The following is a 23,743-nucleotide window of genomic DNA, read 5'->3' on the forward strand; positions in this document are numbered from 1 at the left end:
TTGGGAAATCACACTTTGACCAGTGCCACCCTGCCGTTACTTTCATCGTTAATATGCACAGACAATGAGCTAGCAGGTTTCATGCTGTGGTAAACAAACAAGCCCCTTGTCTCTCTGCTGTCGAGTGCCACTGAGATCGCATATTTTAGCTAGCACAAATGGTTTAAAACAGCGACGTACCTTTTCCAAGGGAGAATTTCTTGAACAGCTGTGGGGTGGTATTTCTAGGATGTACCTCAACAGTCACATGAGTTCCTGCAAGGAAAAGAGTCAGAAGTGGATAAGGAATAAAAAAGGCAACTAGCAAGTGAAAACATTTTAAGAACAATAATATCCAAATGCAAACCACATTCATTAACATCCTACCAATACTAATGTAACTCACAGAGTGTCCACTTTCTAGCTCAACATTCCTCCTGTCCAACTATCCCTCCCCTGCCTCTTTCTTCTCTCTGAAAACCAGAGTGTCCTTTGTTGGCTGATGCCTCAGTGCAATGGTTTCTCCACACGCCTGCTTTGAAGATATATCTGTGCTGTTATTTTTAAATGACGTGTACACATTTGCCACACTACGAATGGAAGAGACAAAAGAGCGAAACAAGCAAATCAAATATGATCCCATGCACTTCAGATTCCCGCTGTGACAGATATTAAACCATTCCCCCGCCTTTCCTTAACAGCGTATTGAAAACGTGTGTCGCTTGGTCTGAAGACGGTGTTGTGTGTGTTGACTCCAATACCGCACAACGTTTTGATTGCAAAACCAGAATTATGTAAAATTGACACTTGCAGAGTTGTAGCCGTCTGGGTCCCAGGCTCTGAGACACAAAGTGGGAGGGGCTTTAGTGCGCCCTTTTCTGTGGGTGAAGGAGACACACTTTTGTGTTATGCAGTGATCTTTTTCGGGACTAAATGGATGCAAAACTGGCTAAGTGAGGACTCAATATGTAGTTGTCAAAAGGGAATCATGGTGTGTGTGTGGAGGGGGAGGGGGATGAGAAGGTGTTTCCAGAAGGGTTCTGCAGGAATTAGTTTGTGGCCGTACTCAGTTTAACCATTTTTATCAATGACCTGGAAGAAAACACAAAATCATTGCTGATAAACTTTGCAGATGTCGCACAAATTTGTGGAGTGGTAAATAACGCAGAGCCCAAGCTCCAGGTTTCACCTTTCCCTTTGGGTGCTCAGCTTCCTCATTTCCAGAACTTCACCCCTGTATTTTGAGAGAACTGGTGTGCCAGTTCATCACAGCTCTTCAGTTCCCCAGGTTCCATCCCTGGATCTGCATCTCTGAGTTGGGAGCTGGTTTTTTTCCATTTCTGCCATCTCAATGAGCAATAGATCAGTCACCAGAAGCAAAAGTTTGTAAGAATTCTTAAAATCATGGAATCTGGCAGCACCATAATTCTTGTTCAGCTTGTTCTTGATCACTTTCTGCATGTTTGCAAAAAGACGGCAGCCCCCTTTGCTGACACTGCTGTGTAGTCACTGCAATTTGACAGAATGTTTTGACAGCCATGTACAGTTTGTACACAGCCTTATTCTTGCTTTGCAGCTTCACAGTTAACTCATTTTACAAGCTGAGTGACATTGCACAGAAGTGCAATGGAGAGCAACCAGGCTAAGGTGCCCAAGAATGAAAATCGATCCGTTTCTCCATGCCCAACAACGAAAAGTTTGAGTGGTTCGAAAACAGCCGCAAAATGTGCTTGCGTGTGCCCTCGTGAAAGCCATCTCATCTCAGTGTGCAAAACCAGAGCCCCACATTGGCTGCCAAATTCTTCACAGGAAAGCCGAGGTTGCTGGTGATTCCTAGCCTGCGCCCTGACACACTTGGTGAATTGTACTATGTCTGGAGAACAAAACCTTACAAATAATGCTCCCTAAGGCACGAGGCAATGATATGAAAAAAAGGTCATTCTCATCGGCGTTCAGCGCTTGTTTCAGCAACACGACAGCCCCCCCCTTGTTCTTACCAAGCAACTTTTTCAAGGTATCCACTATGGCGATTTTAATTTCCCCTCCGGTTCCGCAGAGGAACCATGTCTAATAATTCTTCCATCATGTCAAGATCAGCAGCTGTAGCGATGACAAATAGCAGTAACTGGGGGATGTCATTGATGTCCAGGCTTTCATCCGTAGCAAGGCTAACAAACTCAGAAGAAGACAACCTTGCCTTGAGGATATTTTCGATGCATGCTGAGATATCCGATGCCTGTCTCAGCATCGTTGAATCAGACAGCTGAAGTCTTTTCACCTTTTGTATGATGCCCTTGTGACTTTTTTTCATTTGTGTTAACGTGAAGCGTTTTCTTGTTTTGCTCTTTTCTGTTTGAGGTAAAGTCCCTTTTCTGAGTTTGCTTCCTGGTGGAAAATGGATGCTGAAATTTGGATGACCAGTAATGCAACAGCTGATTCAATTAGATGTTTGGAATTGGATATTGGAACTGTTGCATATTGAGCATGTACTCCCACTACTGGGCACAAAGAGATCATCATGTTTCTAATCCCCTCCAAAGGGTTTGTACACGTCTTCATCCTTGAGCTTCTGTGTTGCTTTTGCCATGTGTCGTTTCCTGCTCACATCAGGGGTTAATTGTTTTTTAACTGTGCTCTGAGCAGAAGGGCGAGGAGTGGGGGCTCCCTCCCCCACCGCGAATCAGCTGGTCGTGGCACTCAGGGAAGGAGCCTTGAAAAGCCGTGGGCTACACCTCAAGGAGCTACACGCATCTTGCGAGCCAGGGACTGAGGATCGCTGATCTAACCCCAATACCCCTCACTGAAGGTTAAGCCCATCACTTGGACATGGAGAACAATCGATCACTGTCCTCTTTATAACAGCCCTTCCATGTATTTGATGTCTCTGATCCAGTCCCTCCTCAGTTGTCTTTTCCCAAGACAAAGAATGCTCATTTCTTAACTTTTCCTGTCACTCGGGTTTATAACCCCTTGACCGCTTTTGTGGCTCTCCTCTGGACTCTTGCCGTGTTTGGAAGAGAGGTGCTGAAGGGACCATGACTAGGAAATGTGACTTGTGGTGTAACTCTGTGTTCTACGTGCACCTAAGTTCTAGTGCAGCGGGCACTTCCTAAACACTTGTAACCACCCAAATGATAAAGGTTCACTTGGTCTAACAGAGCATAATGCACTACAGTAGGGACCCCAACTTCAGAATAAATTAAGATACTCATTACTATATGAAATAGTTTTTAAAGAGATGGAGACATTACCAAAAGCACAGACCTCTGACTGATTTTCCTTTTCCCAAGAGTAAAATATAAACAAGAAGCAACGCTTGAAAAACAGACCCATTTATGCCATTAACTTCTGCAGGAAAAGATCGCACCTGGGAAGTGTCAGCTTTCCCCTGGCCTGAGCTGCTTGGTGTGATGAAGTTCTAGCCGTGGACACCTACACCACTGATGATATTTCCGAGAGTGAAGTGACCTTGCAGGAAAGCAGTTAGCTGCAGCCTGGCCATTGTGCTATGTGGATCATGCAGTATTGTGAGCTCAGAACACTACACTACAGACATTGCTGGCATGGGTTATTTTGTCCATCGGGTGTGAGGAGGAGTGGCAACAGAAGCCCCTAGTGTAGACAGCTGCACTTTTCTGGCTATTGCTTATTTTACTCCGAAGGTGCTATGGGCTGGGATAAGCGCTGCCAGCAACGCTACTCTTGATTGCCCGTCTACACTGCACCATATCTCGAAATAAGACACGCAATGTGAGCTACACAAAGTGTGTATCTTATTTCAATGCTATTTTGAAATAGCATATTTTGTCATTTGGCATTGTCTGAACAGTGCCAAATTTTGAAATAAAGCGAAATCCGAAATGCCCCTTACTCCTCGTAGAATGAGGTTTACAGGGATGTTGGAATAGCGAGCCATAAATAACAGGCTTGCTGTTAAGACACGGGATAGCTATTTTGGGATACTTTGCTATCCCGAAATAGTGTTGCAGTGTAGACATAGTGCCTAGCTATACTAGAAATGCTTATTAGGAAAACCTGCTTGGGAAATCAACTAAAAAAGGCACGAGAGCAATTCCACAGGAAGCTTTTAAAAAGTTGAAAACCAAAGGAATGAAGCAGTCTTGTTTTTGGGAATTATTTTATTAACTGTGTCACCCCTAATCAAGACCCACTTTTTGAAGGACCAACAAGGTTTGAAGGAGGTTTTATTATAGAACAGATGTGCAGGAGGATTCAAACCTAAGACAGTCCCGTTACACAATGGAGAGAGTGAATCGGATCCAGTGGCCAAGCTCTTGTTACCTTCCTTGTTCTCATCGGGGCTGCTCTGCGCTAGGAGAGTTTTGCTGGGTGTTGGGCCAATACCGAAAACCCCTCTAGTGTGGATGCAATTAGATTTGTATGAAAGGGCTGATGCTGGTTTGGGGAAGCAGCATTAGCCAGGTTGTGATAAGCCCAGTCATGTCAATATAAAGGACTAGCCAACACTAGGACTTTAACCTGCTTAGCTGTGTCAGGTTAAAGAAAAAGCCACACTCTTAACCAGTAGCAATACTGGCAAAACTCCGAATGGTAGAGCAGGCCTAAGACTCCTGAAAGCCCAGCCCAGGGATGCTTCAAATTCTTCATCCTTTACTGTTGGCTTATGAAACATTCTCGTATTTGGCTCTAGCTGTGGTGATGTTCTGGACAGATTTTCTCTCGTCTGAGCATAAATAAGAGATGAATGCTGCACTGCTCCAGAAAACCAGCTTTCGCTGGGTCACCACCTACCTTCGTTAGTGTAGGAAGTAATGACTGGGACCGGCTCGCAAGGCTGCATCTGAACTGGCTGGCCTGTTTGGATAAAGAAAACATCCCTGTGACTAGAATACAGTGAATCTTTCTCATCCTGCAGGGCACCTGCCACGCATGCAGGCTAAATCCTATAGACGTGGCCCACCAATGAGCTAAGTGGCACTGAGGTTCCCAGGCCTGGCGTTAGGGCTAGGCGAGCAAGGTGGTTGCCTTGGGCTCCGCGCTGCCCGGTGCCCGCCTGTTCACTCACTGCCCTGGCTGACAGCCGCCCGGCCATGCGGTGCAGCCAACCTTAACACACCGCCTTGGGCCCTGCAAACTCTTTGGCCAGGCCTGAAGCTTTTATAGCTTCGACGGCAAATTGATACAGCAGAGCTCAGCATGTACGGGGTAGACCAATTCCTGAGCTTCAGCCGTGAGTGGAGTGAACAAGGCAGTGCGGGTTGGGAACAGTCCCTGCCAGGCAGGCATTGGTGGGGAGACCCTGCCTGGGGGAAGGAAGTAGAACGTGCTGGAGAGGCATGGCTGGTGCCAGCTGAAGTCCCTTGTCCCGAAAACACAGCACACTTGCAGGAATAGTCTAGGTCGGTGTTTCTGAGCCATTTCCAATGGGCGGCCTCATAGCTGAAGTCAAAAAATACCTCCCTGCCTCCATTTACCGCCTGAGTAAAAGGTGTTGCTCGTTCGTGTGTGCACGCACTTTGATAGGTGGGATGGGAGACTTGTGTTGTGCCAGAGTGTAAAAGTGTTGCTCGTCTTGTGACCTCTGGATTGGCCGCTGTGAGCCTGCGCTCTGGTCCCTGCTTCATACCCTGGCGTCACATCCTCTCCTTTTATTTGTTTTCTCTGTGTCGATTATAAGGTCCGTGGGGCAGGGACTCTCTCTCGCCAGGTGTGTGCACAGCCCCTAGCACAACAGGCACTGCAGCTGAGATCAGGGGCTGAGTGCATTGGCAGTACACAGGGAGTAGATGGCATCAGTCTGTCCCCCGGGGCTGCAGTGCCATTAAGCTAGCACAGTCAGCAAATGCCACGTCCCACCTGCCTTTGACATTTAGAGCCTGGTCGGCAGAGGGGGAACTGTGGCTGTGACCCTGGGGCTATCCCTTAGTGTTTTTCAGAAAGCGCCTTGGGATCTGTGTCCTGCCGGCCAAAGGGCCCTTGCTTTAAGAGCCGGCCCGGGAGGCCCGATCCCTTTTTGTAATTCACGGCTGGCCGGGCTCAGGCCTGTGAATGATGGGATTTTGTTGCGCAGTGTGGCAGCAGCGTGTGTTTTAATGTGGTTCAGTCTCAGTTACTGTCACACCGTTTGTAAATATTGCAGCAGCACCAGCTGCTCCGGGATGCCGGAGTCCTCATAAAAGCAGGAACGCGTCTGATTAAAGTGAATTTATTAACCCCGCTGGTGCTGGGGCTATTCCTTTTTGCATCAGAAAGTCTTAATTTTCCTCAAGAGGACTCCTCTTGTGTGCTGGCAGGGGGGGTAGAGGAAAATGTCTGGGTACTCAGATGTGCACGGAACCACTGGAGGTACTTCCGCTAGCTCTGTGTGTTGGGTCTGCCCTTCCTTGTCCTGGTGAATTCCTGATCTCCGCTACACAGCAGCTGTCACGGAAACATTCTCAGGCATGAGGGAAGAGCGTACGGCTCCAAAGACACTAATATTTATTTGCTTTTCCAAGGCCAGCTGCCTGTGTGGGATAGTCCGACCCCGTTACTGACAGCACCTGGCCCAGGACACAGTTTGCATGCTGCTTGGGGGCAGAACGTGGCCCTGTTGATTGCAGGGGGAGCTGGATCAGAGCTCGCATTAAGCAATGCAGCGGGAGCGTGCAGGGTTTTCGCATAGGAAGTGTATCGGCCTCGCTCGGGTGTGTAAGTCAAGATGTGGCTGGCTGGGGGTTGTGGGGAAGTAAAGGGATAATGCAGATGTGTCATGTAAACGTGGGGAAAGGAATCCAGCACCTAGCCCTCCCTCCATATCCCTGGCGCATGCATATACCTCCTGACCTGGCTTCTCCCCATTACAGGGGAGCACAAGGAGAGCCAGGTCAGAGTGGAGCATATCCCCCAGAGGTAATAGGCTGGAATGGGGTGGGCTGTAACGCACACATGGGCAGTGTGCACAGTCATCGCTGGGCAGTGGCAGCCTGTGAAACATCTCCATGCAGCCAGGGGCCAGCCAGCTCTGGGCTGCCCTCGGGACCCCTTGCCCGACTCGCTCACGTACAAAACGGGAGGGCGGAGAAGACAACGTACCAGGAAGGCCTTTCCCTCTGGGCTGCTGCGACCTGTCGTTCCCATTTCCATCGCTTGGAAAACCTACAGAATGACAAGCATGGACGTGAGAGTCAGACAACACCAGTCATGGGGGCTGGGCAGCAGGAGCAGCGCCAGCTAGTGGGAAGATCACATCGGGCCCACTGAAGACAGAAATAAAATTTCTGTCGACTTAGCTGAAGCAGGACCAACTCCATAAGGAGGAGACATCGTTACACAGGACGCCTCCTAAAAGACCTGTTGACCTATGGGGGATGGAGAAAGCTTCTTTGAAAAATGCTGGTCAATATTGTCCTTTGCGATTTGTGTTTTTGTCCTCCCAACTCAGACTCCTTTTCTACTTACACCAAAAGGAGTAATTTAAGACCCCCCAGTCAGTTGCAATGGGAATGGGGGATGTATCACACACGTTATGGGCTATATTCATTACTGCGTCCAAGAGGAAGTCCTTTATTTTTCCCTGCTGTGGTCCTGTTTCAGTTCCCAAACTTGTCCGGATTATGCTGTGTGCTCATTTAAATGTTAGACAAATCGAAAGGGTGAAGATCACGATGGTGGATGCTGGCTCACCTTGAAAGTAAGTTCTAAAGAACTTTAGAGAGCAGCAGCGCGGGAACGCTGCTGAGACCAGCTCGCTCTTCGTCCATAGATCCCAAAGGAGGTCAGTATCGTTATCTCCATCGTAGAGACCGTGGGAACTGAGTCACTGGGCAACGAGGCACCATTGCTCGAGGTCACCAAGCAGGCTGGTGGCAGAGCCAGGAATGAAATCTAGGTCTCCTGAGTTCAGCCCAGAGTTGTATCCATTAGGCAACACTGCCTTCTTAAAGGCTATGACATTACAAGACATGCCACTAGAGTGGAAAGGGAGCCCACCGCCTCGCCGGGCCCCTGGGCAAGATGGGGGTGTAGCTCTGTGCTCCCAGAAGGGGCAGGGCCCTGGATGGAAGGGGCGGGGCTGGGGCAGCTAGCCCTCAGTGCCGCCTGGATGTCCCCCCCAGCACTGCCTGGAGCGCACCTCACAGGGCTCCAGAGGAGATTTGAAAGGCCCAGGTCTCTGAGCGCCGGCCCTGCTGCCCTGGGCCCTTTTGAACACCTGAGCTCCGGGGCAGTTGTCTTCTATACCCCACCTGCTGGCAGGCCTGAGAGTTGGTCCACATTTTTTTTAATATATTTTTTTTTTTTTTACCAAAAAAAGAGATTTTGATTTGGGTTGAAATTTTTTCAGTGTATCATTGAAAATTGAAAACTGACATAAGGTTGGTAAAATATTTTGGCGTTGGTAACATTGTACCGTTTTCAAAAATACAAGTTTTACCAAAATGAATTTTCAAAACTCTGAAGCTTTTCAGCTTTCTAGGGCAAGTTTTCACTGACCTTTTTTGTTTTGTTTTTAGGGTTATTTGGAGAAATAAATGACACTCGCTTTTTAAGTAAAAAATAAATGGGCTTTTTCTACCAGGTCTGTCTCCTTCCCAAATGTTGCCTTCGGTAGCTCCATTCATCGACACAGCCGCTGAACCCAGGAGAGTCCGCAGAAAGAAGTTATGCAGTTCTGATGCTCTCCTGGGAGCAAGCAGTGCTGGGAGTACTCAGTTCCTCTCTCTCTGCCCTGCCGCCTATCCACAGAGCCATGTTCCGCCGTAGTAAACTGCTGTCCATGCTCTATCTCCTCCTCTTCGGGTCCCGACAGCGGCTGAGCCTTTCGAACTCCCTTGGGTTGCCTACAGGAGCTCAGGCCAGAATGGCTCAGAGAGCTTTGCTGCAATTGAGCAGAGCAAATCCTTCTTGGACTGTCAGGGCTGCATGAGGTGGGCAGACAAGGCAGGGTCATTGGAGTTGCTGGAAAATATTTTAGTTAAAAAAAAAAAAATGGCCCTTGTTTTTAAAATGAGAGGGTGTCATTTTCAGTATCTTCCGCCTCCCTCTAATGAAAACGGGCCGTTCTAGTTCGTGTTTCGGTTGTGAGGGTAAAAGGGGGGGAAGAAAGGAGAAAGCAAGCTAGGAAAACAATGTCAGAACAAATGGGTTTGAAAAGTGGACATTGAGTAAAAGGAGTATTTTTTTAAAAATTGGATCTTTTCTGAAAACATTCACATGAAAATGGTTTTGAAATGGCCATGCTGGTTTCACCCCCACTAGCTGAAAATCCCCGGGGACACAGGTGCTAGGTAGGCATGGGGTCGACAGGAATCTCGTCTTTTCTGCAATATTTATATGGCCCCAAGAGCATGAAACACTGAAAAAAGAGAAGACCAGTTTGCAGGACTACAGCTTTGGCTCTGCCAGCTTTGCAGCGCGGGGAGGCGCTCTCTGCTGCTGGGAACAGCCCATGAGTTCCAGGGTCCCAGAAAGAGCCTGGGAGCTCCCCTGAAGAGATGGGAGCCCGCCAAGGGGATTGTCACAAACGGTGCTATAAATGTCTCGTGGTGAGATGCTTTACAAAGTATGCCTGCGCTCGCACACATGCACTAAAATAAGACCTTGTTGCCCTGTGTGAGACCCGCCGATTTGGGATTAAATAACCAAAGCCCGGGCAGTTCAGCGCACTCACTGCTTTGCCTTGTAAATCTGGTGCTTTTTCGGAAGCCCTTGGGCAGCGTCTCGTGCTGTGCACGTGTTCCATGGTGAGCAGCACTGTGCAAATGCAGTCCTCGGAACACTAGCCCCCTTCCGCCCCACGGGCACGCCACCCGGTGTTCCGTGCAACACGCCTGGTCCTGGCCATTGCCTCTCTTTGGCTGGATGGCAGGGAAGGGGTTTCACTGCATTCCTTTAAGTTCGGGGGGCACAAGAGAAAACCCGCAAACCCATTGTTTCCCCCCAAGAGTTGATGGCTCACCTCTTAGTCCACAAATCGCTTGCAGCTTGGGGCGGTGGGCCCGGCAGCTGTCCCCCTGCATGTGAACCCCTGCAGATATTGCTTTACCTGGGCTTTGGCGCGAGGCACTGAGTTCCGTCTGTCTGTCTGTCTGCACCCTTTGCACTGTCTTCCTCTTCTGAGGGCGAACTATGAGCAGCATCTCAATTGCCACTGCATTGGCGTCTTTTTTAAACGCCCGGGTACCCATCGGAGCACTGCCACCGCTCCCTTCCTCACCCCGAGCTGCTGCGGCTGCGGCTGCAGAGCTGGCACTGTTTATTTTCCACTCTTGGAAAGGCAAAGGCTCCCCCTCACCCAAAATGAACTCTGCACACACACCGAACGTGTGCCCGACCCTGCTCAAGTGCACTATTAGTGCCCTGCCAAAATCCACCCTAATGAATAGGTTACGAGTCACCTTGGAAAGGAAATCCCCGCAGGGATCCGCTTCCTAAAGCTGAGGAAGGAGCCACATTGCAGAGGGGGAGTTCTAGTTTCAGGACCAGCCCTCCTCTCTCTCTCTCTCCCCCCTCTCTCTGCCCTTTCCGATTTAATCACTTGCCTACCCCTCCAGGCCCCCTGTCAGCGCCGTCCTGCTACAGGGAGTCCGTTCTGCAGCACTTGCAAGTTCTTTAAAAGGACGTCTCTGACCCTCCTCTGCCACACCCAGAGTGGAAACTTCAAAGCAGCACGGCAAAAACAAAACTCAGTGATGCACACTCACCGAAGGAGCCGTGAGGAAGGCACACCGCTGTGAACAAAAGCCTCAGACTGTGTGTCCTGGGGTGCAGGCTGGTGTACAGTGCCTGAAACAGCCATGTCCAGGGGGATCAACGCTGCCAAAATGGACAAATGGAGCAGCGATGGCCAATAAAGAGATGGAGGGCTGCTCTGAAAAAAGCCAACACTCCTTTAGAGGCAAAAAATGCCCCCCCCCCTCACCAATCAGTATGAAGGACATGGCCTCTGAAGTCTGTAGGAGCCAGCAAACACCAGCAGCAAAAACCCGGCCTCGGCTGAAAGTCTCCTAGCCCACAAACAGGGCAGGAGAGGGAGTCTGGTTTAGCAATTAACAGCAACCTCGTTCAACTGGCCCCGACCATTTATACAAGGTGCTGGGTTAGAAACCCGTTCTAATTTTATCTTGGGCCTCCATCCTGTCACAGCGCTGCCAGCTGAGGGATGTGCGGCTGGTGGCCTCAGGGGAATGTTAACACCTGTGGGCAGCCCGGCGCGCTCCAGCACAGTTACATGATTTTGCACGCTCCTGGACTCGTTCCACCTGCTGACGCCAGCCCCTGCTATGGACACGGGGCATCTGCTCGGCCTGTCCAACGGTGTCACTAGCACTAATCGCTGCTGGGATTTTTGGCAAGTGGAGTCCCTCCTCCAGTGATTCTGGGGTGAATTCACAGCTGTTGACTCTCTAGTCATGCTAACTGGGGTTGGCAGAGTGCATCCAGGTACAACCCAACTTCCAACCCCTCCTGTGAGCTTCTTCCAAGGCGCAGGTAGCCAATGTAAGGCCAAGCAAGGCCCTGTCGTGTGTAAGGACCTGCCGTCTCAGGAAAACCATCAGTATTCTCCCTCCCCTCCGTCCCTGCCTGCAGAACGGGGCTCAGTCTGCGGGAATGAGAACACTGTGGTGGGGAAGCCGGGGCGAAGAGCTGGGTGTTTGGCCCTGAGCACACTGGGGTTTGTGGTCGTTTCTGTTCCTTCGAGCGGTGAGTTTGCCAAGCCTGGGCTGGCTGCTGTCTCCTATTGTCAGCCGGCCGGAGTATCCCACAGCCAGGCCCAAATAGCTGGAGGAGGGACCCTCGAAATGCTCCCATCCAGAAAGATTTCCAACAGAAAAATTGGGCTTTCGACGAGACAGATGTGATCTTGGGGATTCTGCAAAAATGGTCACATTCCAATGTTTCAATTTTCAGCAGAAAAACCTACAAAAGAGTTAGTTGTCAGGTTTCCCGGGGCCCTGGTTTTTGGACCACGTGCCTCTCGTTGTGGCCCCAGGCAGCGTTCTGGCTCCAGCAAGCATGCGAGGGTCCTGTGATTACACAGAGTGACAAGCTCCTCTCCGCTCCGCCCCGCCGCAGATCAGAGACACTAAGGAAAGCCTGAGTTTGGGGCTGCCACTCTTCTGGAAACCCTGCGAGGTGCCTGTCTGAACCATCTGGCGCCGGTGACTTTGGACCCCTCGGCTTTGGGGGCCCATCGTGGGAGCCTGGAGGGGCTTGCCCTTCAGGAAGTGCTGCTGTGTGCCTGCCCTCTGACACGTCACACCCCCTTTAGGGCCTCTCAGTTTGGACCCCCTCCCCAAAATCACAGCACCGACCACTCCTTTGGCAATCTTCCTACCTGCTGCATTCCGCACCTCACTCAAACGGTGGGGCTTGTCTCGGGTTGGGCCGTGAAAGCGTCCAAGCACGTCCCGTTGCTTTGAACAGCGCGATGACATGGCAGTGGGCGGTAGCGGAGTCCTTGGCCTGTCCATTCTCCCCTAGCCTTAACGTCTCCCCCTTTCCATGCACTGCTCAATGACCCTGCTCCTTTTGTAGAGTCTGCTGGGCTGGCGGCGGGGCTTTGTGATTTAGGCGCAGCAGAACTTTCCATTGAACTCTAAATGCTGGGATCCAGTTTCCTGTTGTCCACCCAGGCAGGGAGCTAACTGATGGCTGGGATGTTATTGTGCAAGGAGATCAGGCCATATTTAGACTGCAGAGAGACAGTGAGGCTTGTTCGTTCATACTGAGCTAATCAAATGGCCGAAACATCACAGATAAACAGAGCTCGGGCCCAGGCCTTACCCGATTCGAGCATGCTGTGACATGGTACAAAGCCAGCCCTCCGCCATCCCCTCTAGGGACGTACAACCAAGACGGAGAAGGCCCAGGGAAGGGCGATGAAACTTCTAAAAGACGGGCCCCGATCCTCCGAGTTATGAAGGTGCCTAACTCTCTGACTTCATTGTGGCGGTGTCTGACCCACGAGGGCGAATCCTTGTTTCTTGAGAGAGGGAGAATTCAGAGCATGGCACAAGGAGTGGAATCTTCCTGAGGCCAAGAGCTGGGACATGAGGCAGGTAGGTTTTCTTTCTGCCCCCCCCCCGCCCGCCATCGGTGCTGCTGTACGACTGATGTTTCTCCTCGGTGTGGGAGTGGCTGGTTGTGTAGCCAGCAGGATGAAGAGCACCAGGGGTCTCTTTTCTCCAGAGCTCCTACTCCGATGGCTGCTGCAACTCAAGACCCCTTCCTGCGAAAGCGAGGGAGGGGTCTGTGGGCAGGACACGTGCCAGCGTTTGGATTTGCTTCCCCCTTGTCTACCAAAGCACGGATCTGTCCGCCTTCAGGACATTCTGCAAAGTTGGTTTTGTCTTGCTGCCTGTGCTACTCATCCTTGGTAACCCCTGGGGGAAGGGAGCTCCCCATTACAGCACCGCTCGGGCCCCAGCAAGGCACATCGGCTCCCCACCAGCTGTCCTGTGCTCAGAGCTTTGTGGCTAGACACTTGCACATGTCGGAGGCGCTCGCGCTGGCCAGGCCATCAGGCGGAGCAGTGGCTGCTGGGACTGCCGGACGGCTCGGGTTGCAAAGGGCTTTGCAGAGTCAGCTTGGGTTTCGCAGGACTCAGCCAAGATTCCAGTGCGAACAGATATCCGGGGAGGGCGGCGTGGGACGTGAAGACAGAGCCGCTTATTTCAGGGTGTCGTCGTAGGACCATCCGGGGCACCCAAACCGTTGGCTGGGCTGCTCTTTGAGCACACTTGGTGCGCAGCAGAAGCAACGTTCTGCAAGCAGTAGTGACCAGTGAGGGACCTGCCTTCTTTCCTGGGGCTGCTCAGGGAGTTGATGGCAGAGCCATTGTCCAGTGTCTTTGAAAACTCCTGGCGATCGGGGGTGGTCCTGGGCAACTGGAAAAGGCAAAGTTGGTGCTCATCTTTGAAAAAGGGAAGAAGGAGAATCTGGGGTACCGCAGACCGGCCAGCCTCACCTCAGTCCCCAGAAAAATCACGCAGCAGGTCCTCAAGGAATCCATTCTGAAGCATTTGGAGGAGAGGAACAGGCAACATGGATTCACCAACGGCCAGTCCTGCCTGATCAGCCTGATGTGATGTACCCGGACTCTAGCAAAGCTGTTGATTTGGTCTTCCACAGTATTCTGCCCAGCATGTTAAAGAAGTGTGGATTGGATGAATGACTGTAAAGTGAATATAAAGCTGGCTAGATACATTGGAGGGCAGGGATGGGGTCCATAGTGACCTAGACACATTAGAGGACTGGGCAAAAGAAATGTAATGAAGATCAGCAATGACAAGTGCAGAGTCCTGCCCTTGGGATGAAAGAATCCCAAGCCTCGTTAAAGTGCTGGGGACCGACTGGCTAAGTAGCAGTCTTGCAGAAAAGGCCCTGGGGATTACAGAGGATGAGAAGCTGGAGATGAGTCAATAGGGTGCCCTTGTAGCCCAGAAGGCTAATGGCATATTAGGTTGCATTAGGAGGAGCATTGCCAGCAGATCCAGGGAAGTGATTATTCCCCTTTATTCGGCTCTGGGGAGGCCTCATCTGCATTATTGTGTCCAGTTCTGGGCCTCCCACTACGGAAAGTATGTGGTCACACTGGCGAGGGTCCAGCGGAGGCAACCAAAATGATTCGGGGCTGGAGCACATGACCTGTGAGGGGAGACTGAGGGATTTGGGTTTGTTTAGTCTGCAGAAGAGAAGAGCGAGGGAGGATTTGAGAGCAGCCTTCAACTTCCTGAAGGGAGGTTCCAAAGAGGATGGAGAGAGGCTGTTCTCAGTGGTGACAGATGGCAGAACAAGGAGCAATGGTCTCAAGTTGCAGTGGGGGGGGTCTAGGTGGGATATTAGGAAAAACTATTTCACTAGGCGGGTGGGGAAGCGCTGGGCTGGGTTCCCTAAGGAGGTGGTGGAATCTCCATCCCTGGAGGTGTTTAAGTCCCGGCTTGATGAAGCCCTGGCTGCGGTGATTGAGCTGGGGCTGGTCCTGCTTTGGGCAGGGGTGGGACTCAATGACCTCCAGCCTTGCATCTCTCCAAAATGGCACGGGAGGACTGTTCCCTCCACACGTCACCCCCACAGCCCTCAACTTGCTGTTTGAGCGTTGCTGATGAGTAGAGCTCACACCCATTCCAGATGGCACTGGTTGTCAGTGGACTGGTGTGGCCTGCTTGAACACGGCACTGCTTCAACTCCTTCCCTGCCCTGCAGCGCCTTGCGCTTCATCCAACCGAGCACAGCCCTGCTCGGCAAGGCAAGGCAAGGCAAACCTTTGTGGGCTTGCCCGGCGCTCAGTGGGGACGGCAGGGGGTGGTGGGGTGTTTACCCCATCGGGAGCAGAAGGGGGGCTTTACCCACAAGAGGCAGAATGATGCGGTATTTATTCTCTGCCCACACACACTCTCTCACTCCTACCCCTTCTTGGGTGGAGGTGAGTGCAGGGTGAGCAGGAGGAAGCAGGCCGCATTACCCCACAGCGCAGCCCCATTGCTCTCGGTGCCGGAAAGCTGGGGAAATGAATGCCTCCTGCAGGGGAACCCCTCCCGGAGCTCCCCATAGGAGCAGTCCCAGCTTGGCGCGGGCCCACGACCGGCCCAAGCGCTGCAGCCGGAGGTTTGCTAAATGGCATTTTTCTTTTACTATGTTTCAAACTCCATGCCGGTGCCGGCCAGAATATCTCCTCGACTGGCGGCACGATATGCTCAGGCTTCACCGCAGACCCGGACAGCATCCTCCAAATTCGTAGCATCATCTTCCCCCTCCAGCATCTCCCCTACCTTCCTGGGGAACACTGCTGGGGCATGGAAGAGGCCCCCAGAGAATGGAAACAATCCCTACCTGCCAGACATGGGGTCGCTAACTCTTCCCACGTTCTGTGGGGCAGACCAAACCTAGGGCAGGGTCTCATGTCACTGCCACACCGGAACTCCCTGCCAGCTGGTTCGGAAGCCAACATGTCAGAGCAACCACCCCCCACTCTGGTGCAAAGTCCCCTTGCAGACTTGCCACCCGTGAATCAGAGGAATCGGGCGTGCCGCTCTGGACAGCCAGTTCATCTGCAGCTACATCAATTTCCAGCTCTAAGGCAACTGCAGCAAGCCGTTAAATTCCCACCAAAGCTGGTCTGGAATGTGCATCCCTGGGCTGCCAGGCGGGCACCTCCAACTTCCAACAGACCCAGCAGGAGGACGCTGCCTCACAGCGAGCAGTGCGCCCCTCTGCGCAGGGCCCTGGAGCCCCAGGGGAGCGCAATGCAAGAGGCAGCCCCCAGTTTCGGCCAGAAAGGCCTCACCTGCGATGCTGGCCTGGCTCTGGGGCTCAGCTGCCTTTCCCACCTCCCCGCGAGCTGTTGGAAACATGAGCAGCTGTTACTGACGTCACTCCTCAGGCAGCTGAGCACTGCCACATTACGGCCTTTTGCGATTGCAGGCTCCCAGAGGCCGTGCGGTGGGGTAACCCGGCATGGCTGCAGGAGAGACATGGGGCTCTGAGGAGTGGGACGTGTGGTCAGTGTCAAGGTGGGGCTGAGCCCAGGGCTGGGCAGGAAGGGTTAAAGTGAACTAGGAAGGGCTTGGGGCCCTCAGGACAGGCTCCTGGCAGTCCAAGTCATTGTCACGTCTCTGTTTTCATCAGCCATGGCCTCCAGCCCGTCTCCGTCCAGGGGCAGCGTATTCCGTCACCAGATCTGTCAGCCTCACCCACCGGAAATGGGATGGGACTCTGCTCCCGCGAGGTCCTGCTGACCCAGGAGCCCCAGGGGAAAGAACCGGGTTTGGATTGCTACCCAGAAATGCTCTTCTGCCCGGCTTTCCCTCCTGGGACCGAGAGCTTCTGCTCCAGTCCCACCATCTGTGCGGCTCTCCGCAGAGATTCCCGCCCTCCCCAGGTTTCAGGGCATTGCCGGTGTCCAGAGGTCACTGATTGTAATGGACTGGCTTGTCATGCTGAGACACGGCCCCTCTTTTAACTCCTCCCCTGCCCCGCTGCACTTTTCACCTGCCCGTCCATCCGACCACTGCTCTCCCTTGCCAGGCAAGAGAAAACAGTGGTGGTGCCCTCGCTGTTCCAGCCAATGGGAGCAGGGTTGGGTCTTACGTTCCAGAAACAGCTTGGTTTGCAGTTCAACCTGCATTTATTTTTACCGGGGTAAATAAAAAGGGGGGGGGCATTGAGAAGTACAGGACATTAATCACATCGTGGTTTTATCGCTAGCTTGTCAATATTTTGGCAGACACTGCAATTGCTGCTGACTCGAAGGTGGGGCTTGGGGACCTTTTCCATGCAGCTACACTTAGTGCTAATTGTCAGGTGCCTGAGGCCCCTGCTTGGGACTGTAGCGTATGTTATTCCTTTAGTGCTCCCCTCAGCACAGGGACAGCTCTCCCCTTCACTCTGAGTCAGCCATTGCCCCTCAGGATGGGGCGTCCCTAGGCAGCATGTTCAAGAGCCCCAGAAAGCCAAGAGGCAGAAGGGGCGAGTTGTCTCCTTCACCCCCAAACCTTCCCATCATGCTCTAGGGGAGGTTCTATGCCTGCCTGTTCACATGGCATAATATGCAGCCGAAAGAGGTCCCGGCATTCACTTACCACGTTCAGTGGCCTCTCCTTCCTCTTGTTTCTCACGGCTCCTTGCAAGGCCTGGAGGGATAGCATAGCTGTCATGAATCCACAGATATTCTCTTACTCTCACCACATGCTTCCTTTCCCCGCACTGTGTCCTGGCAGAGCTCTCTGTTTGCCAGGACAAATGGGGAGCGACAGGCTCTGTCTTTGAGGAAGCATCTTTCACTTGCTTGACCCAATCTACCTCAAGCCGTGTCCCATCTCAGAGCAACCTCTTCCTACCTGGTACAATGTTAATGAAATCGCCTCCCCCTCTAGCACTCCTGACTGCCGCCCTGCAGTGGTTGCTCACAGAAGAGGGTGAACTACAGACGGTGCAGATGGTCAAACGGACGCACTACTCACAGAGCATGCAGAGATAGAAGGGCAGCAGTGGGAAGCAGAAAATGGCCAGCAGGATCCTCTGTGGGCTGGACAGATGGTCATGAAGTGCCATGTCTTTGAGCAGCGTTCACCTGGAATGAACAGCCAACACTGAATCCGTCGCCACTTTTGCAGCTCAGCATGATTTCCCTCCCCTCCCGCTGCTGCCTGTCGCCCCTCGTTTTACACGTCCTCTCCCGCTGAGGGGCAGGGGAAGCCGCAAGTGAAGTAGGGGGACTTCCATCAAAGAAGGCGGTTTGTAGAATGGGGACTGCCGGGGTATTTCTATTTTCCTTCTGCCATTGGTGCCCGGGCGCTGCTTTAAGATTCCCTTCAAGCAGGAGGGTCAGACACCTTTTTACCAAATCAAAGCTGACAGCCGTGGGTACTGACCAGATTCCAGCAGCACCCATGACTGCAAGACTCCCAGTAAACTCGCCAGAGATGTCACTTCTGTCATGAGGGGGCCTAGCAGAATCCAGTTGCTTTTGAACAAGCACCATCCCCGCTCAGCAAGGTGACTCAAAGGCTGAGGCTGAATGACCCTCTGGTACTTGCAGCTCTGAGGTCAGCAGTGGGAGGCCCGTATCTCCCTGTGCTGGGTGCGGGACGCCTGGTGAAATCACCTGGGTGCAAGCCAGGCCAGGGGCATCAGTCGGAGCTGGGTGGTACAACTGTTCCGCTGACAGCGCCCCTGCGGCACAGTCGGGGTCTTTGTACTTACCTTCGTACCTCTGAGGTATTAGGGCTCCCATGGGGCAGGGTCACATGCACAGTCCCTCACACGGGGGTGTGACCGACTGCCCCAACCCTTCCTGCCCAGTGCAGCCTGGCTGCGCCCTGGCACGGACCCCTCTCCTGGGACCCGGCGCAGCATCGTTCCAAGGCAATGTCGCTTGCCTTGCCTCCCCGACTTCTGCCTGGGTTCACCCAGCATGCGGCCAGCAGCCTGTGGCTGCGTGGGAGGGAAGGGACGGGGTTGCTCCCAGCCACAGGAGAGGCTGTGGGGAAGGGGTGACCTGGCCTGTGTCTTTGCAGGGCACGTCCTGTGGCTGGGAGCAGCTTGTCCCTTCTGCCTGCACCGGGGGCAAAGGCAGCTCCAGGCTGCTACTGGCCACCGACATAACCCAGCCGCCTCCTGTCCCCAGGCCACAGTGTGGGCAGGAGGGGGGTAAGCCCTAAGAATGCCTTGTGCCCCAGGGCGGGGGTGCTGTTGTGAAGCCTGCAGGGTCAGGGTGCAAACAGGCTGGAAATCGCTTCCCCCGCCCACCAGGGCTTAGCTGAGTGGTAGCGGCGGCTCCATGCCAGTGCTGTGGGGGAGGGCCTTGGCACATGCAGGCCTTGCCCAGACCCAGAGGGTGGTGAAGCACTGGGTTGGGTTCCCCAGGGAGGGGGTGGAGTCTCCATCCCTAGAGGTGTTTTTGTCCTAGCTGGACAAAGCCCTGGCTGGGCTGATTGCTTTCTGACTGGCTGCACTTTCCTCCCTTTCTGGGTGTGGGAGCCTGTCCCCAGCGCGTCTCTGGCGGGCCTATGGCTGCAGGGTTCCGCCAGGCACTCGCTCCTAAGAGCTGGGTCTAGCCCCCAGAGGAAGTGTGTGCGTCCTGGGCACTCACAGCTCTGCATCCAGCGGCTGGGATCCGCTAGCGGTGTGCTCTGCACCCCTGTGCTGCAGCGCTCGCTGGAGGCTTCCCGCTGGCTTGTGCTTCTAGCTCGGAAGGGCCCCGGTTCCGTTCCCGCTGAAGCCAGGGCCAGGTGGGCGTGCAGCCTACCGAGCCTGCCGCTGAGTCCGCCCCCCCACGCTTGCGTCTCACTCCTGGGTGGGGATGGGCGGTGGCTGGCTCCGTGCGCCTTCCCTGGCGGGGCTCCCTCACTTCCTTGGGTCTTCCCAGCCACTCGCGCCGGTTGCTTTCCCATTACGCAGCAGCTCCTCTGACGGGCTAGTGGCCGTGGGGTTAACGGGATGGCAGCGGCAGATGCCACCTGGACCCTGCTGCCCAAAGCAGTGATACGAGCCCGGAGAGGTGGCCTTTCCTCCGAGCGCCTGGCCGCAGCTCAGACCCGCTGAGAGCGCCACCGTAAGCCTTTGGTCCCTATCCGAGCCCAGTCTCTTCTGCTGGCCTCCTCCCTGCAGGCTGCTTTGTCAGCCGCAGGGGCCAGGTGTCCCTCGGGGAGCACCAGACCTTCCAGCTGCGGCCAGGGGCTATTCAGACCCCCCCATGCTCTCAAAATACAGCCCGCTCTGACTTCTAACTCCCCTTGCCATTCCGGCCGGGGCCTCTCTGAGCACTCCAGCAGATGGGGTGGTTTCACATGTGGCCCAGTGTCCACTGAGACCAGGCTGGGAGAATTTCAAGGAGTCCGAATTAAACTTGGCTCCAGGCAGGTGCACATGATTGCTCCGGGCTCCTCCCCCTGACGCTGCCCGGCCCAGTGCGCTCTGCGAGGAGCTGGCCCCTGGCCAGCGTGCGATTGACAGCGCCCGTCTGCGTGCGCGAGAATCGCTTGCGATCCCCCAGGTGGCACGCTCCAGCTCCCGCCGAGCGAGGCGCTGGTGCTGACAGCTCCTCAGCCACGTCCTTCCAGCCATCTGCTCTGTGCTGTGCCAGGCTGCCGGCCGCGGGAAAGAGCGCGCATACCGCGGGGTGGTGGAGGCCTGGCAGTAACTGTATCTGAGGGGCTGACGCGGTCGTTTCAGCTACTTGTTATGAGCCTCTGGAGAGAGGCGCTGCCACTCATACGGGGCCAGCTGCTCCGGTCTGGCTGGGCCGGGCCTGGTGCAAGTAGCCCTAGGCCCTCCTTCAACCCCCGATCCTTGGGCTGGCGTGGGGCCCTGCTGTAACCGAGGGCAGCCGGGCCTTCAGGGAGAGGCCCACGTCTCTCTAGAAGTGCCCGTGTGCCCGCAGCCCACAACCAACACAATCCTTCTGGGAAAGGGGGGGCCGCAGAGGGCGACAGCTGTCGGAAGTGGCTTTGGGGCTGTTTTGTGGTTCCTGGCCAGTGCCAAACAGGAGGGGTGGCAGGGAGGTTCGGGGCGAGGTCTGGCCCTTTGAAAAGAGACGGCTTTCTTCTTTTGCCATGTCCTTCCAGGGGCATGTTTGGTGGGGCGCTGCTTGAGGATTTCTAATGCGTGTGGCTTGACGCCGGGGGCTGCTTGTGCCAGCAAGTTCTGGGGCTTGAAAGGAGGGGCTGCGTTCCAGACCAATCCCGTAGGGAGAGGCACCTCGCCTCAGGGGTGGGAGCAGACCAGTGCATCTGAGACCAGCCCCCCTCGACTCTGGTTCCAGATCAGATCCCAAACTGGGCGGGGGGTTCTGGATCTGGCCTGGATTCCTGTGGCCATGGCACACAATGCCTGGCAGCTAGTCACTTCCTGGTGAGCCCCCCGCCCCAGCCACACGGCCCCTCCGACCCGCAATGTTCCTCTTCCTCTCACTCAGCGAGCTGCCTTAGTTCCCCTCTCAGCTGCCTGCTCCAACAGGCTGGGCAAGAGGACCTCGTGGGACTCCGTCTGGGCCCGGTTCCTGGGGGAGGAGAACCAGGATGGCTCCTTAGGTTTCAGGCATTTCAAGTAACCCTCTAATTAAAACTCGTCGTGTGCCTCTTGCTGAAAAACTCTGCATCCCCGTAGTGCAGGTGCCAGCCCTGGAGACGAGAGCTGGATGCGTACAACACAGGATCCTGTTTTAGTTTGCTTAACCCCTGACCAAACCTTGGCTGTTGGGGCGGGCGTTTCCGTGCTGGGTGAATGGGTTTTGGAACTAACTCTCAGGGAGAGGGGCCGGCCGTTTCTCAGAACTGGTGACAAATGTGTCTCACCTGTTCATGTTTTTGGAGCCACTGTTTCTGGAGTCCCTGTTTTGGAGCGCGGTCTCCCGGGGGCCCAGGGTGTCTGGTCTGCACTGTGAAGAGCTGCCCAACCCTGGAGGCTCTGAAGACCCTCGTTCACACGCAGTCGGTTGACACTTGTTGGAAGCTGGCAGTTGACGTCTGTGCAGTCTGCACGGAGCAAGGTCCGTCCCCGCGGGGTTCCTACGTGCCAGCTGGGCGGAGGCGCTGAGCAGGACGTGCCCCGCAAGTGCCCTGCTGAGCTGCCGAGGGCCCCGAAACCGAGCAGAGCCCTCGCCCGTGCTGTGGCTTGGCAGCCGGAGGAAGAGGAGGCTGCCTGGCCTGGCATGGCTGAGGCCCTGTTGGCCCGGCGACAGGCAGAAAACGGAATCGGAAGCTGAGGGGATGGGGGTGGGGTCTGGGATATAAAATGCAGGGATAGGCCGGAGCCTGGGCTGTGAAACCGAGGAGGCCCGGTGTGGGGCTGGGCTTGGAAGCCAAGGAGAGGTAGGACAGACTGAGCGGGGAGGCTGAGGAGAGGAGACTGGGGTGGGGAGTCTGGAACCATGGGCCGGGCTGAGGAGGAGGGAACTTGGCTGCAGGGCTGGGATGAGGTGGCGGGGCGGGTCTGGCCCTGGGATATGCAGCTGAGGGGATGGCAGGGCTCAGATGGGTTTACGCCAGTGGGCTAGAGAGAAATGGGGACTAGAAGACGGCCAGGATGGAGGGCTGGGGCACAGAAGAGGCATGGACCCAAAGAGTCTAACCCTTTAAAACAAAAAGTGTCCTCCGCATGTAAACTGGCACCTGAGCTCGCTGAGTGTCCCTGTCCCCCTGCTGTCAGGAACGAGCTGTGAAATTCACTGGCAGAATGCCTGCCTCCCCGCCCTGGCTCACCTCGGGTGACAACCTACTACTGCTACCGGTTACCGTTACATCAAGAAGCAGACATCTGCTATGGATCTAAATGGTGGAACCCTGCTGCCGTCCCCCAGGGGGATTGTGATGGTTCCTCATGATGGAACATCTAGGGGCTGCACTTCCGCGGCACGTGCTGAAAGACCCGCCAGGCTGCAGAATCCGGTGCTCAGAAGTTAGGCGATGCCTGAACAAACGGCGAGGGCTCAGTCTTAATGCACACACACGGGAGGAGGCAAACTATGACCCCGTCCGGCCTGATGGCATGCTATTTTTTGACAGAGCCCCCGCCTCGGTCAGTGCACAGGCAGGGCGGCTCTGGAATGACTCCAGACTGGGAGGCGAGGCGGGTTTGTGTGCCGTTTCCAGAAGACATTGGAAGGGGCGCAGGACTGAAGGGCGAGGCTAAGGAATTGGAGTAACACTGGAGAACTGGATTCTGTCCCTGCCTCTGCCACCGAGTTCCTACGTGGTGCTGGATCTGTGGCCAAAGCCCCACTTTCCCCAGCTGGCCACTGTGCTCTGCATTCCCTGGGCGCCCAGCTTGAGGCCGAGGCTCTGATTTCTCATGCTGAGCTCTCACAGCTGCGCAGCCGTGGCCCTGACTCCGCGGCAGCCAGGGCAGAATGTTTTCTGCGCCCCTGCTAATCCGGGAAGCTAAAAGAGGTCGAGCAGCACAGACGCCGGCCGGGTTCTCTCTGGAAGTTGGCACCCAGGGTGAACGGCTCTCCTCTCCCCCTCCCCTAGAATGGTCCCTGCAACGGATGCCAGCAAGAGCGAGGCCTTGAACTTATGAAGTGGGGGCTGGCGCAAAGCCCTGTATCCACTCGGGCACTCCAGATTAGCTACCTGTATTGGCCTGGTCTGCCTATTGCTCTCGGGGCAAGCCAGATGCCTAGCGCCGTTTGGAGACTCGAGGCCTCTCCGTCTCCCTCCCCGTCTGTCAAATGAGATTAATACGCCTTTCCTCCCAGGGGCGCTGCGAAGAGCAATTCCCCGCTGTCATCGAAAAGCCCAGGAGGAAACTAGACCGGTTTGAATGGCAGCTGGTAAAGGAAACTGAATCACACCGGTGAGGT

General features: G+C 54.4%; 2 protein-coding genes across 3 annotated transcripts in view; one reads left to right on the top strand and one right to left on the bottom strand.

The window, feature by feature from the left end:
- The window catches only part of KY (kyphoscoliosis peptidase), a 28,315-nt gene extending 18,042 nt beyond the window's left edge, over positions 1-10,273 (bottom strand). Inside the window, exons 1-4 of one of the 2 annotated variants that reach the window (XM_075937236.1) lie at positions 9,899-10,273; positions 7,036-7,098; positions 4,753-4,815; positions 181-255 (exon numbers count right to left, since the gene is read on the bottom strand). In XM_075937236.1, the coding sequence (XP_075793351.1) occupies positions 181-255; positions 4,753-4,815; positions 7,036-7,098; positions 9,899-10,127 (430 nt within the window). In that variant the 5' untranslated portion in view covers positions 10,128-10,273. The remainder of the gene's footprint in view (positions 1-180; positions 256-4,752; positions 4,816-7,035; positions 7,099-9,898) is intronic. The other variant, XM_006117445.4, reaches the window with a different exon arrangement.
- EPHB1 (EPH receptor B1) overlaps positions 1-23,743 on the top strand; it is a 321,566-nt gene that overhangs the window by 22,343 nt on the left and 275,480 nt on the right. The window lies entirely within an intron of this gene.

Source organism: Pelodiscus sinensis, chromosome 10, assembly GCF_049634645.1.
Source record: "Pelodiscus sinensis isolate JC-2024 chromosome 10, ASM4963464v1, whole genome shotgun sequence".
In the NCBI taxonomy this organism is placed as follows: domain Eukaryota; kingdom Metazoa; phylum Chordata; order Testudines; family Trionychidae; genus Pelodiscus; species Pelodiscus sinensis.